Below are 14,437 nucleotides of genomic sequence, written 5' to 3' on the forward strand. Positions count from 1 at the left end.
GAGAAGACTCCTGAGAGTCCCTTGGACAGCAAGGAGATCAAACCAGTCAATCTTAAAAGAAGACGGAGCACTAAAGAATTGAAGCCTTTGAACTATGGTGCTGGAGAAGACTCCTGAGAGTCCCTTGGACAGCAAGGAGATCAAACCAGTCAATCTTAAGGGAAATCAAACCTGAATACTCGTTGGAAGGATGCTAAAGCTGAAAATCCAGTATTTTGTTCATTTGATGTGAACAGCTGACTCATTGGAAAAATTCCTGATGTGAAAGATTGAGGGCAGAAGGAGAAGATGGCGTCGGAGGGTAAGATAGCTGGATTGCACCACCAATGCAATGGACATGAACTTGAGCAAACTTTGGAGACAGTGAGGGACAGAGAGGCCTGGTGTGTTGCAGTCCATGGTGTTGCAAAGAATCAGACACGACTGGGTAACTGAACAACAACAATGGATTACATGAAATCATATGTATGTAACTTCTGAAAATTGTAAAGCACTATAGAACTTAAAGAATCTTCCATTCAGTAAAACTTTCTGAGTTAAAAAAGAACAAAAGACTTAAATAGACATTTCTCCAAGTAAGATATACAAATGGAAATAAGCACATGAAAAGATGTTCAGTGATACATCAGTTCAGGATCACTGATCATTCAGTTCATTTCAGTTGCTCAGCCGTGTCCAACTCTTTGCGACCCCATGAATCGCAGCATGCCAGGCCTCCCTGTCCATCACCAACTCCTGGAGTTTACTCAAACTCACGCACATCGAGTCGGTGATGCCATCCAGCCATCTCATCCTCTGTCGTCCCCTTCTCCTCCTGTCCCCAATCCCTCCCAGCATCAGGGTCTTTTCCAATGAGTCAACTCTTCGCATGAGGTGGCCAAAGTATTGGAGCTTCAGCTTCAGCATCGGTCCTGCCAATGAACACCCAGGACTGATGTCCTTTAGGATGGAGAGTCCAAGAGTCTTCTCCAACACCACAGTTCAAAAGCATCAAATTTTCGGCACTCAGCTTTATCATTAGGGAAATGCAAGCCAAAATTATGAGATACTACCTCACATCCATTAGGATGGCTGCCATTCAAAAAAAGAACAGAAAACAAACAAGTTTTGGCAAGCATGTTGAGAAACTGGAACTCCTGTGTACTTCTGGTGAAAATGTAAAATGGTATTGCCACTGTGGAAAACAGTACAGTGGTTCCTCAAAAACTACAAATAGAATTACCATACGATCCAGCAATTCCATTTTTGCACATTTACCCAAAAGAATTGAAAGCAAGGTCTCAAAGAGATATTTGTACACTCATGTTCACAACTGCTAAAATGTGGAAACAACCCAAGTGTCCATCAACGAATGAATGGATAAAGAAAATGTGATATATACATACACTGGGATATTATTCAGCCTTAAAAAGGAAGGAAATTCTGACACATGCTACGATACGGATGATGTGATATGATTGGGAATCTGTGTGCCAATGCAGGGGACAAGGGTTTGGTCCCTGGTCTGGGAAGATTTCACTAGCTGCGGGGCAACTAAGACCCCGTGCCACAACTGCTGGCCAACACGCAGCAACTACTGAATCCTCCCCGCCCCAGCCCTAGAGCTCATGGTTTGTGACAAGAAAAGTCACCGCAATCAGAAGTCCATGCAGGGTACAACTAGAGAGTAGCCCCTGCTCACTGCAAGTAGAAAAAGCCTATGCACATCAATGAAGACCCAGCACAGCCAAAAATAAAGAAACAAAACAAAACAAAACAAACCCATGTTGTTTAGGATAACAAGACTATTTTTTAGCAATGTATGTGGAAGTCTTTTTAAAACGCATACATAAATGCAAGAGATGAGCGAAGCAATTCAGACAGACCTGAATTACACCACAGCTTTCTTTTTCCATATGGTCTCTTTAAACATCTCCCCTCCTACTCCCACCCCCTAAATATCCCTTCTGGTGGCTCTAGGGTGTTTCAGGGAGTAATGTAAGCGCCTGGAGCCACAGGCTGGGCAGGAAAGGTCGGTGCTGGAGAGGTCGGTGCAGGACTGAGGGATGGGAGGAAAATAAGGAAGTAGCCTAGCCGCTTCTCTGCGCGATGGGGTTTCCAGCATCCTCCTTCACCCCTCCCTCGTGTGTGTCTACCTTTTGATGCCCGTAGAGCCAGTGAGTGGGGGGCGAGGGGAAGGGACGCAGGTCCCGAAGCAGCCTCTGCCTCTGCAGGTAGAGCCTGATGGCGTGCAGCAGCCCTAGGGCCAAGCAGAACACCAACGTCAGGTGAAAGGGCCTTGCCCAGTGCGTCTCAAGCCAGGAGGACTCCATCCAGGAGGACGCCATCGCTCTGTGTTGCGAGGATTGCCTTGCCGGCCGGGAGCTTTGTGTAGCCGGCTCTTGGGGGGAGGATCCACCCACTCACTCCAGGGCAAAGCCCGCCCACTGTTTCTCTGTGCCCTCAGGCAAGATCCCCGCTCCCTCTCCCCCGCTCCCTCTCCCCCGCTTCCCCCTCTCGTCGCCAAGGGCGCTGAGGAAGCGGTGGGAGGGGCAGTCCCCGCTTGGCTGGAGGAAGCAGGCGCGAGTTCCCGGATTTCTTGCCCTTTATCAATGGATGCAAACCTGTATTCAGGACGACTTCTCATGGAGTGTCATAGTTCATGTGTGACAGTTTTCAGTCACAGAAGATCTGAATTTTAGGTTTTGAAATAATGCCAAAGCTAAAGTCGTTGGTTTTCTTCTTTGCCACAAAGCGGTTGTAAACTGCACTGAAAAAAAGAACTTGTTCCCCCCTGAAATGCTGTCAAAACCCACAAGAGTCTGGGGGCTGGTAATGCGTGAGTAGGATTATTACCCTTATATAGGTACCCTGTCCAGTGGTGTGCCAGTAATGTCTTACAGCTGGTTCTCACTCTGGTTACTTGTGCTTGCCAGTGTCCAGCAAGTCTTATTTCAAGTCTGCCAGCAGAGGACCCTGAACACTGAGTTGGGAAGAGATGCAAAGTTGCTACCATCATATAGTAGTTCCACCACACAGATTCAGACGGGGCCAGTTACAGGATTTGTGGATCCAGGTGCAAGATGAAAATGTGGGGTTCCTTGTTAAAACTTATTAAAAATTTCAAGATGATGACAGCAGAGCATTAAACCAAGCACACACCCTTTTGAGTGCAGGGCTTAGATCTCAGGCCCATGAAGCCAGCCCTGGATACAAGAGACATCAGTTCAGTTCAGTCACTCAGTCGTGTCTGACTCTTTGCGATCCCATGAATCGCAGCATGCCAGGCCTCCCTGTCCATCACCAACTCCCAGAGCTTACTCAAACTCATGTCCACTGAGTCAGTGATGCCATCCAACCATCTCATCCTTTGTCATCCCCTTCTCCTCCCGCCTTCAGTCTTTCCCAGCATCAGGGTCTTTTCCAATGAGTCAGTTCTTTGCATCAGGTGGCCAAAAGATTGGAGTTTCAGCTTCAGCATCAGTCCTTCCAATGACTACTCAGGACTGACTTCCTTTAGGATGGACTGGTTAGATCTCCTTGCTGTCCAAGGGACTCTCAAGAGTCTTCTCCAACACCACAGTTGAAAAGCATCAATTCTTTGGTGCTCAGCTTTCTTTTGAGTCCAACTCTCACATCCGTACATGACTAGTGGAAAAACCAAAGCTTTGACTAGACAGAGCTTTGTTGGAAAAGTAACGTCTCTTCTTTTTAATATGCTGTCTAGGTTGGTCATAACTTTTCTTCCAAGGAGCAAGTGTCTTTTAAGTTCATGGCTGCAGTGATTTTGGAGCCCCCCAAAATAGTCTGTCGTTGTTTCCCCATCTATTTGTCATGAAGTGATAGGCCCAGATGCCATGATCTTAGTTTTCTGAATTTTGAGTTTTAAGCCAACTTTTTCACTCTCCTCTTTCACTTTCAAGAGACCTAATTATTAATAATCTCAAGAGCATAGATAATAGTATAGTAAAATTAGAAAATTATGCATTTTCTTGCCTGGAGAATCCCAGGGACAGGGGAGCCTTGTGGGCTTCCGTCTATGGGGTCACACAGAGTCAGACACGATTGATACAACTTAGCAGCAGCAGCAGCAGTACTTATTAATCATCAGATATGGGCCTCACTGGTGGTTCAGTGGTAAAGAATCCACCTGCCAATGTAGGAGAGGCAGGTTCGATCCCTGGTTTGGGAAGATGCCCTGGAGAAGGAAATGGCAACTCTCTCCAGTATTCTTGCTTGGGAAATCCCATGGATAGAAGTGCCTGGTGGGCTACAATCCATGGGATCACAAAGAGTCAGACACAACTGGGTGATTAACACAATGACATCAGCAAAACCGTCAGGCGGTAAACTAGGATTCAAGAGACCTAATTTCTCAAGCTGCTGTCCCTCACATCTAGCCTTCTTTTATACATCCATTTATTTATGCTAAAACAGGCAAATGTAAGGTGTTGGACTCACAGCCCAGAATAATAAACCCAATCTCTGCTGCAACTCCCTACTCCCCTCTCCTTGGTACCACCCACTCCTCAGGCTCCCACCCCAGTCTCTGGAGCCAGGTTTTACTTGGCAAGGTAATGGGCAGGACAGACTCCAGTGAAGACAATTTCACCTGGACCAAGTGCCGGCCCCTTAAATCCACTGTGCACCACACATGAAGTGTTTCAGTTGCCTCTTCTCAGACCTTACCACCTCCCCGCTATTTCTATCTCTCAAACAGAAACTGCTATTTAACAGTGTATCAGAATCTGCTGGTTTACAATATCTCCTGGGAGATTCATGGCATTTTAATTTTTCTGATTCTTCCTCTGTGCCCTGCTCTTTCCCTAGACCATGGTAAGTGTATGGTGCCTTCATAAAACTGCATCGTAGTGGTCTGGCTGAAGACCTCAGATTCATACCTAGGTCCTGGGTAGTCTCAGCTTTGTGAGATCTAGTCTGGTCTGGTCCTTGGGTTGGTGAACTTCTAGTTAGTTCTCTCAGCAGGGTCAGGGCCTGAGGACACCTTACTTGACCCAGTCCCACCCAGGCTCTTGCTGGAAGTGTTAGCTCTCTGAGACCTGGCCAGCCTATTTTCAGCATTCCATGTCCTCCCTTGCAGAACAAAGGAACTTTGGGCTTTTTACCAATATACCCTAAGAGGCATGAGGGTGCTAGCTCAGGCCTTCTTTCTCCTTCACTGCCAGTTTCATTCTGCTTCCTCCCAAAAAGGAACTCTTGTGCTATCAACTTTTCTGTCATCTATCCAAAACTTGCCTTCCCTTCATTTTAGCCTAGATGAGAGAAATTAGTTACCCTCCTGACCACTGGCTTCCTGACCTCTGCCCATTCTTTCCCAAGCCCAGTAGGTTGGAAGAGGTGGCTTTTCCACAACCTCCATTTCATGTAGGAAGAACTTTCCTTATGATGTTGCCTGTGTTCTGTCTACCTTCAACTGAGAGTGAAGATCTACCATTCACTCCAACAGTGGGGAAGTAGAGAAACTTAGAAATTTGTTCTGGCTAAAGACTAGCTTTCCATACTTACTGGCACTCAAAAATCCCATTTTTGGGGGAGCAGTCCCTTCCTTCTGTTGGCATTCTTATGCAAATAGCCACTGAATTAAATTTCCTCAGCTGCAGTACAGGGGACAGGGTTCATTGAAAAAGCCCCCAGCAACACAGCTAATGATACTTGGCAGGTCCAAGTAAGTAAGGACTTCATGCTTTGCCTGGGATATAATCCACAGACGGGATTTAAGATGGAAAGTTACATGGGTTAGATAGTAGAGCACTCTGATGACTATTTGGATGATAATAGCAGGTAAATATCTATTGTGTGCTTACTAAGTGCCAAGTACAATTCTAAAGTGATTTAGAAGTCGTAGCTTATTTAATTATCACATTAAAAATCTGAGATTGGTTTTAGCATTTTACATATCCTCATTTTATGTATACAGAAACTGGGACACAGAGAAATTATGCAGTTTGCCCAAGGACACTAGAGGGTAAGGAGGCAATCCCAAGAATCCAGGTCTCAGGATCTTAACATTTATGGGAGCAAATTATGTGTGCATATAGAAGGATATGGGTGTCCCAGGGGGCTCAGTGGTAAAGAATCCTCCTGCCAATGCAGGAGACATGAGACGCAGGTTCGATCCCTGGGTCAAGAAGATGCCCTGGAGAAGGAAATGGCAACCCACTCCAGTGCTCTTGCCTGGGAAGTCCTATAGATAGGAGCCTGGTGGGCTCTAGTCCATGAGGCTGTGAGAGGTGGACACAACTTAGGGACAAAACCACAAAAATAGAGGGATATAGGACCTGAACTAGGAGAACAGTTCAAATGCTATTGTTGTGTTCAGGTAAGATGTGAAAATGGCCTGGACTGCCAGTATCATGGGACAGAGAGGCAGAATGAGTGGGAGAAATACTGATGTATTTTTTATGGGGATTGGTAACTGACTGGATGTGGACACAGTAGGGAAGAAATCTAGGATGATCCTTATGTTTCTATTCTTGAGATAGACAAAGCAAGAAGAATTAATATTCCCTGCATCCCTCTTCCCTGACACCCCCCAATCCTTGTCCTGTGTGTCTTGTGCTCATCTCAAACTCATCTTCAAGATTCACTGCCTCTATAAATGCTTCTCTAACCAGCCCCAGCCCATGGGAATCTATCCTGTGAACAATCAACACATTCATTTTTATTTATTTTGAGGTTGTGCTGGATCTTCATTGCTGCATGCAGACTTTCTCTAGTTGCAGTGAGCGAGGTGTACTCTTCAGGCTTTTCATAGGCTTTTCACTGCAGTGGCTTCTCTTGTGGAGGACAGGCTCTAGGTACACGGGCTCAGTAATTGTAGCACATGGGCTCAGTAGTTGTGTCTATCAGGCTTTAGAGTGTGGGAGCTCAGTACTTGTGGTGTACAACCCCAGCAGCTCCACACCATGTGGAATCTTCCTGGACCAGGGATTGAACCCATGTCCCCTTCATTGGCAAGTGGATTCCCATCCACTGTACCACCAGGGACGTCCCAACACATTTTTATAGCTTTCATTTGACACTTTGCTCCTGCTTTCATTTATTATGCATCTCACAATCACCAATCCTATGCAGCCTCATTATGTATTCCTCATTATGTACCTCTTTATATATGCAATTTGCTTTCCTAATTAGGTTTTGAAACTCTATAGTGGTTCAAATATTGTGTTTTTCATCTCTTGGATTCTCTTGGAGCCCAACTTTGGGCTAGACACACAGTAGATGTTTTAAAAATAGTTCTTTAATTCACTTGAACTAAGGAGACATGTGGGGGAAGGGGGAGATTTAGGAATGAGCAGAATGAGGAATATAGAATAATGATCTCCAAAACAAATGGAAGACAAAGAACTGGAGACTTCCCAGGTCCAACAGTTTGTATACTAAGAGAATAAGCATAATGTAGGGAGTGGGGAAGGGAGTTGAGAAGAAGAAGAATAAATTAAAATGGCAGTTATTTTCATGACAGGGAGCCTGGTGCTTGTTCATAACGGACATGGTGTTGCAAAGTGCTGAGAGAGGGGCAATAAGAGAGAAAAAATAGGGCCAGAGGATGAATGGGGCATTGAATAGAATGAATGAGCCGGTGGGATGTGGCTCAGAAACTTCATAGATGGATATTTTCATGAAAATATTGAGGCTGGGTAGAAATCACTGCGTTCTGCTCTTAATTTAACACAGAAGTTATAGTTTTTGAAGGGGTGCAACTGGGAAGAAATGTGAGAAGTGTGAGAGGTGAGAAACAGGGAGGGAGTGGGTAGATTAGATTTCTGATGCCAAATAACCTCAATTTTCTTAAAAGGTTCTGAGGCATTGTTTGCTCTGGCAGGGACAGGGAGGATTGAGTGCCTGAGCAGAGTGGTGATTTGGGACAGCCACCATGGTTAATGTGAGGACATAGGCACATAAGATGTGAAAAGACAGGAACCAGTGGGATTTACATAGCAAGTTCCATGCAGAGGGCCAAGGACACAGAGTTCCATTACTTCCTTCCACAAGAGCCTGGAGGTAAGAGAATGGAAATGTTCAGGTAGGAAGCATAGACCCATTCGCCACGGGCACTGTTGCCTCCTGTATACCAGCCATTGCCGAGCGACACCAGGATACAAAGATGGATCAAGGAGAGGCCGTGGCCTGGCAGAGCTCACAATCTGGTGGTGGGGGGGACAGATTGATAAGCAAAGAGACACAATATAATGGGTAAATGCCACAATTGGAAGGACCCATGTGGATTATTTAGACCTTGTCCTGTCCTTGGAATAAGGAAATTAAATCCAAAAAAGGGGAAGGGACTTGCCCTAAGCCCCTTATCACCAGACTGAGAATTTTAAGGTCCCTTCTCGTTTTCTCTTTGTCTCCTGTGTGATGCAGCAGTTGCACTAGTCTCCCCAGTCCCTTTGAATGATACAACCAGTGAATCGGGGAGACCTTTCAGTTCAGTTCAGTTCGGTGGCTCAGTCGTGTCCAACTCTGCGACCCCATAAACCGCAGCATGCCAGGCCTCGCTGTCCATCACCAACTCCCGGAGTCCACACAAACCCATGTCCATTGTGTCAGTGATGCCATCCAACCATCTCATCCTCCATTGTCCCCTTCTCCTCCTGCCCTCAGTCTTACCCAGCATCAGGGTATTTTTCCAATGAGTCAACTCTTCACATCAGGTGGCCAAAGTATTGGAGTTTCAGCTTCAACACCAGTCCTTCCAATGTACACCCAGGACTGATCTCCTTTAGGATGGACTGGTTGGATCTCCTTTCAGTCCAAGGGACTCTCAAGAGTCTTCTCCAACACCACAGTTCAAAAGCATCAATTCTTCTGCGCTCAGCTTTCTTTATAGCCCAACTCTCACATCCATACATGACTACTCGAAAAACCACAGCCTTGACTTGAAGGATCTTCGTTGGCAAAGAAACGCTTCTGCTTTTTAATATGCTGTCTAGGTTGGTCACAACTTTCCTTCCAAGGAGTAAGTGTCTTAATTTCATGGCTGCACTCACCATCTGCAGTGATTTTGGAGCCCAGATAAATAAAGTCAGCCACTGTTTCTACTGTTTCCCCATCTATTTGCCCTGAAGTGATGGGACTGGATGCCATGATCTTAGTTTTCTGAATGTTGAGCTTTAAGCCAACTTTTTCACTCTCCTCTTTCACTTTCATCAAGAGGCTCTTTAGTTCTTCTTCACTTTCTGCCATAAGGGGAGACTTTTGAATGTGTCTAGTCATGGTACTCTGTTACCATGATCAATACCAATATTTTAAAAACTGAGAAAGAAGTGTGAGGCTTCAGACGAGGAAAAGGAGCCACAGAGAAGTATGAGGGAAACTAGGAGCACTCTCCACAAGGAGAGAGTTTCACAACACTTGAAATGAAAGATGGATTCTGGGCGCATGAGACAATGAGGAACAAACATAAAATGTGTGTCTTGGGATTAGCATCACGGAAGTCAGTGTTAACTGTAAGAAGATATATTAAAATTATAGAAGCCAAAATAATGTGGGTCGAGAAGTGAATATGATGGCAATTCATTGAGACAATGGAGAAAGCATTAACCAGCCTGAAAAGTCTGGCTCTGAGAAGGAAAAAATTTTGATGTTACCCATGTGTAGGGGTGGGGGGCTTCCCAGGTGACTCAGTGGTACACAGTCTGCCTGCAGTGCAGGAGACACAGGAGACATGGGTTCGATCCCTGGGTTGGGAAGATCCCCTGGAGGAGGAAATGGCAACCCAGTCCTCTACACCAGCCAGTGCTGAGTGACACCAGGAGACAAAGATGGATCAAGGGGAGGCCTTGCCCTGGCAGAGCTCACAATCTGGTGGTGGGGGGGACTGAGAATCCCATGGGCAGAGGAGTCTGGCGGGTTACAGTCCATAGTGTGACAAAGAGTCAGACATGACTGAGCACACAGCCACATGGGGATTTGAGGCAGGAAGTTAAGGTCTCCCCACTACCCCTGTTCCTAGAAGAGAGAGGGGTTGGGATCCTTGGCGCAATCACTAGCCTTGAACTAGGAAGAAGGAAAGGTTAGGGTAGACCAAAAGTGTCACATTTTGTGTTATTTCAGACCACAACAGAGAGCAGCGCAAAATGTAAATCTCATAAAAATCCCATAAAAATTCTCCAGATCATGGATAATTTTAAATTGTATCCATATCACTAAAATTTACAATTTCAAGATCCAGTCTCTATCTCCATTTTTAAAAAAACATAAATGCTGAAATAATTTCAGAACTATTTTAAATTCAAAATACTTAAATTTCAGATTATACTGAAGTCATCTGATCAAAAATATACTTGCGTAATATCAAGGTAAATAAGCGGCTTCTGTCAAAAGTAAGTTAAACAAATGCCCTCAGCAATCCTTCATATTTGTTTGAACTGGGTAAAATTCAAAAAATATTAATTTTATTTGCGCAATTACATGAGTAACATAACTATGGGGCATAACAGCCTGTGCCAGGATAGACTTTCACCTGGAATAATAATCATATAAAATGATATTGAACTATACTACTTGCCAGGTACTTTATATACACTGTCTCCATTCTCCTAAGCAGGTCTGACTTACCATCCTTAATTTACAGATGAACAAATTGAAGGTTAGAGAAGCTAAGTCATGATCTTAATCTCTCCTCTGTATCACATGGTTCCTCCAGGTCATCATAAGACCCCCTCCCCTGCCAGTTCTTCTCATTACACAGGCATACAGTGAGCCGTAAGTGGATCAAAATTTTCTAATATTAACCTGCATTCATTATTGACTAAATAGAAACATTTTACCCTGGTAAGAAACAAAAAGGAAAATCGGCCTGAATTATACATTTTGAAGTATTCAATATTACCAAATTCAAAAATCTATTTCTAAATATTTTCCCACATGACTCCTATTCATATTTCCTTAAATTCCTGAAAGCTAGAGTAGAGTTACCTACACCAACTACAATGAATTCTGGAACTTATTCAAAATTAGAAAAATATATCCAAGTTCCTATGTTCTTATAAAATAGGACCTAATCTTGTCTATGGACAATAAGAAGAGCTTATTTTTCTATCAGTAAATATCATATAACTTTATTCATAAAATGATATCCATTTTGATAAACAAAGTCACTAAATAAGCAAATATGGAATCTTAAAACTTTAAGGAAAAACTTGATGAAGACTAAAGATTTTGCCTTTACAAACAAATTTAAAATTTTTAATAAGCTTAAAATATTCTACCTTGTAATCTGACATTAGCAAAATTATGAACATGTTACTGCTTCCATTTTTTCAGTTGCTTTAGCTTCCATGGTTAATGGCAGTAGCTCTATTAATCATGGTTATCCCATTGTGTTACTTAAATGGCTTTTAATTTTTAAGATGGAGAAAGACATTCTACTGTAGAGACAAAGATAGAAATTGTCAAAATAAAATTAATTAAGAACCTATGCTGCAAAACTTGCACATATATTGTATTTATGATAATGATCTCAGCAGATCTGCAGAAATATTTTTTCCTACTTCATTTTTAATGATTTTATTCAAAGCTTTCATTGTATTGGCAATAGTTCTGATGGGTCACTTGATTTTTTTTTTTTGCAATCTTTATATTTTCTACAATAGATTTTCCTCCACTTGAAATAATTGGGTTGGAGGAAGAAATGCAAGTATGTCAGCATCAGTAGGTTAGTTCTTGAAATATTAAATTGCTGAGCAATCATTGCATCCATTGTGTAGCAAAAATGATGCTTTATAATCCTGTTGCCTAAAACTGCTCAGAGTTAGGAACATGGCATCTGGATCTCACCCAGAGGAAAACAAAGCAAGAGTAGAAATCAGCCTGCCTGCCTTGCATTAAACCTTCCCCAGGATAAGAAATAACCGAGCCGGTAAATGGAAGCAGGAAAAAGGGATATGAGGATTCACATCTTCAAAAATTATCCTGCTTTGTGTCGGATCTACTTACAGATCAAATTCTGACCCACTTCCTGCAAAGCACTGTTCTGTGGATGAAACATAGCTCCTGGACTCACATGGTACTTAAACCAGTGGCAACTTCTCTAAGCCTCAGTTTCCCCAACTGTAAAACATGGCAGTGATGATAGCACCTACCACTGTCAGTTACTGTAAGAATTAAATGCACAGCACTGAGCACTGCGCTGGAGCAGTGGCTCACACATGTGTTTTTAAATATTGTGACTATCAGAGAAACCAGGGCTCTAGCCAGGGAGACCTAAGGAAGTGAAGGAAGAAGTATGTCATTCAGCCATTAAACGCACATATGTTAAACAAATAATATGTATACTAAACAAACATATCCCATCAATCAATAAATAAGCAGGCAGATTCTTTACCACTGAGCCACCTGGCCAGCCCTTATAGTTGACACCGCCTCACATTTCAACCACTGTGCCTCAAAGCACTGCACCAGGGAAACCTGGTGCATTAGAACCAGCCACAAACCAAGGCAAAAATCATTCCTTCCCTTAAAAAAATCCTAGGGCCTCATGTCGAATGTAGTGCCTAGTCTAGAACGTCCCTTTGCACAAGGTAATTTAATTTCAATGGAATCACTGTCATCCCCTGCCACTGAGATTGTCAGGAGCATGTTGTTGATCCTCCCAAATGTCCCTCACTTGCAATTATGCAGCTGAGGAAGGAGTATTTGTCCCTTCTGTACATGTCTGTGTAAAGAACTTTGACTCAGAGACACAGTCTCTGGGTCCATAAAAGGAAGGACCCACAAACACCTCACAGGTATAGAGAAGAAACTAGCTATTAGCAGTGGGGAGAGTGGAGTGGGGAAGGACAAGATTAGGGTAGAAGTTTCAGAGATACAAACCGCTATATATAAAATAAACTACAAGGAATGTAGCCAATATTTTCTAACAAATATAAATGGAGTATAGTCTTTAAAAATTGTCAATTACTATGTTGTACATCTGAAACATGTAATATTGTAGATCAACTGTACCTCAATAAAAATTAATTAACTAAAGAAAAGCCAAGATGAGAGGTGGAGAGAAAGTGGCCTACTTGGAATCTCTAACTCCAGGCCTATGGCATCTCATGTCTTGGTTATATTAATCAGTAAAGTCTCAAGTTAGGTTTCTACTACTTTTCACTAAAACATAAACAAACAACAACAATAAAATTCCCAAGTAATGTATCAGATCCTCACTAAAAACGACACTTTGTAGTTTTATGTACTGGTTCTGAGGATAAGAACATGGGCATGCGTGGAGGGGCATTCTGCCTATCACAGAAAATAATACAAAAATTAACTAAGAGCTTTTTTCAAGGGACTAAGCAGGTTTTTGAAACTGAGATATTTGGCAAACACACTCATGAAATATAATACAACATGTTGCTTAAGAGTTCTGGCACAATATTCAGAACAAACCAATTTTGAATATTGGGTCACTGTTTGCTATCCGTGTAGCCTTGAGCAAGTTATTTTACTGCTTTGGAGACTATCATAAAATGGGCATTTTTTCAGTACTTATTCATAGGGCTTGCTGCAAAAGCCCTGCTTCACCTTGAAAATCCCCCTGCAGAATCAAGGCACTCATTTCTCTAGCTTCTTGGTGTGCTGGCTGCTAAGGGATCAAAGATGCATCCTTTTACGGCTGAGTAATATTTCATTGTGTATACGTATCACAACTTCTTTATCCATCTATCTGTCGACGGACATCTAGGTTGTTTCTATGTCCTGGCTATTATAAGTAGTGTGGCAATGAACATTGCGGTACTCGTGCTTTTCTGAATTATGTTTTCTCAGGGTATACACCCACTAGGAGGATTGCTGGTTCATGTGGTAGTTTTAGTCCTAGTTTTTAAAGGAATCCTCATACTGTCAGTTGAACTGAGGTGAGTGAACCTAGAGCTTGTGAAACAGAATGAAGTCAAAAAGAGAAAAAAACAAATATGTTAACACATATATATGGAATCTAGAAAAATGGTACTAATGAATCTGTCTGCAGGGCAGAATAGAGACATGGATGTACAGAATGGTCTTGTGCATGCAGCGAGGGAAAAAGAGGGTGAAATGAATTGAGAGAGTAGCACTGAAACATATACAAGACAATGTAAAATAATAGCTAGTGGGAAGGTGCTGTGAAACTCAGGGAGCCCAGCCTGGAGCTCTGTCATGACTTAGAGGGGTGGGGCCAGGGGCAGGTGGGAGGGAGGGTCAAGAGGGAGGGGATACATGTATACTTACGGCTGAATTACATTGTTGTACATAAGAAACCAACACAACATTGTAAAGCAATTATTTCAATTCAAAATAAATTTTAAAAAGGATGCATCCTTTTCTAGTGATTGCCCTGCGGCAGCCAAAGAGCAGGAAGGACCGCAGATCAGCTCTAGGACTTAATTCTAAGAAGAGCAAACTTCAGAGGAGATTAAATGTTCAACTTCAACAGGATTGCCACAACAAAGTCAGGGTAGCAATTGGG

At 43.0% G+C, this 14,437-nt stretch overlaps 1 protein-coding gene across 1 annotated transcript in view; it reads right to left on the minus strand.

The window, feature by feature from the left end:
• LOC133040324 (cytochrome P450 4X1) overlaps positions 1-2,393 on the minus strand; it is a 42,599-nt gene extending 40,206 nt beyond the window's left edge. The window contains exon 1 of the mRNA XM_061120048.1: positions 2,136-2,393. Within this exon, the coding sequence (XP_060976031.1) occupies positions 2,136-2,327 (192 nt within the window). The 5' untranslated portion in view covers positions 2,328-2,393. The remainder of the gene's footprint in view (positions 1-2,135) is intronic.
• Between the last annotated feature and the right edge of the window lie 12,044 nt (positions 2,394-14,437).

The sequence above is a fragment of the Dama dama genome, chromosome 20 (assembly GCF_033118175.1).
Source record: "Dama dama isolate Ldn47 chromosome 20, ASM3311817v1, whole genome shotgun sequence".
NCBI lineage: Eukaryota > Metazoa > Chordata > Mammalia > Artiodactyla > Cervidae > Dama > Dama dama.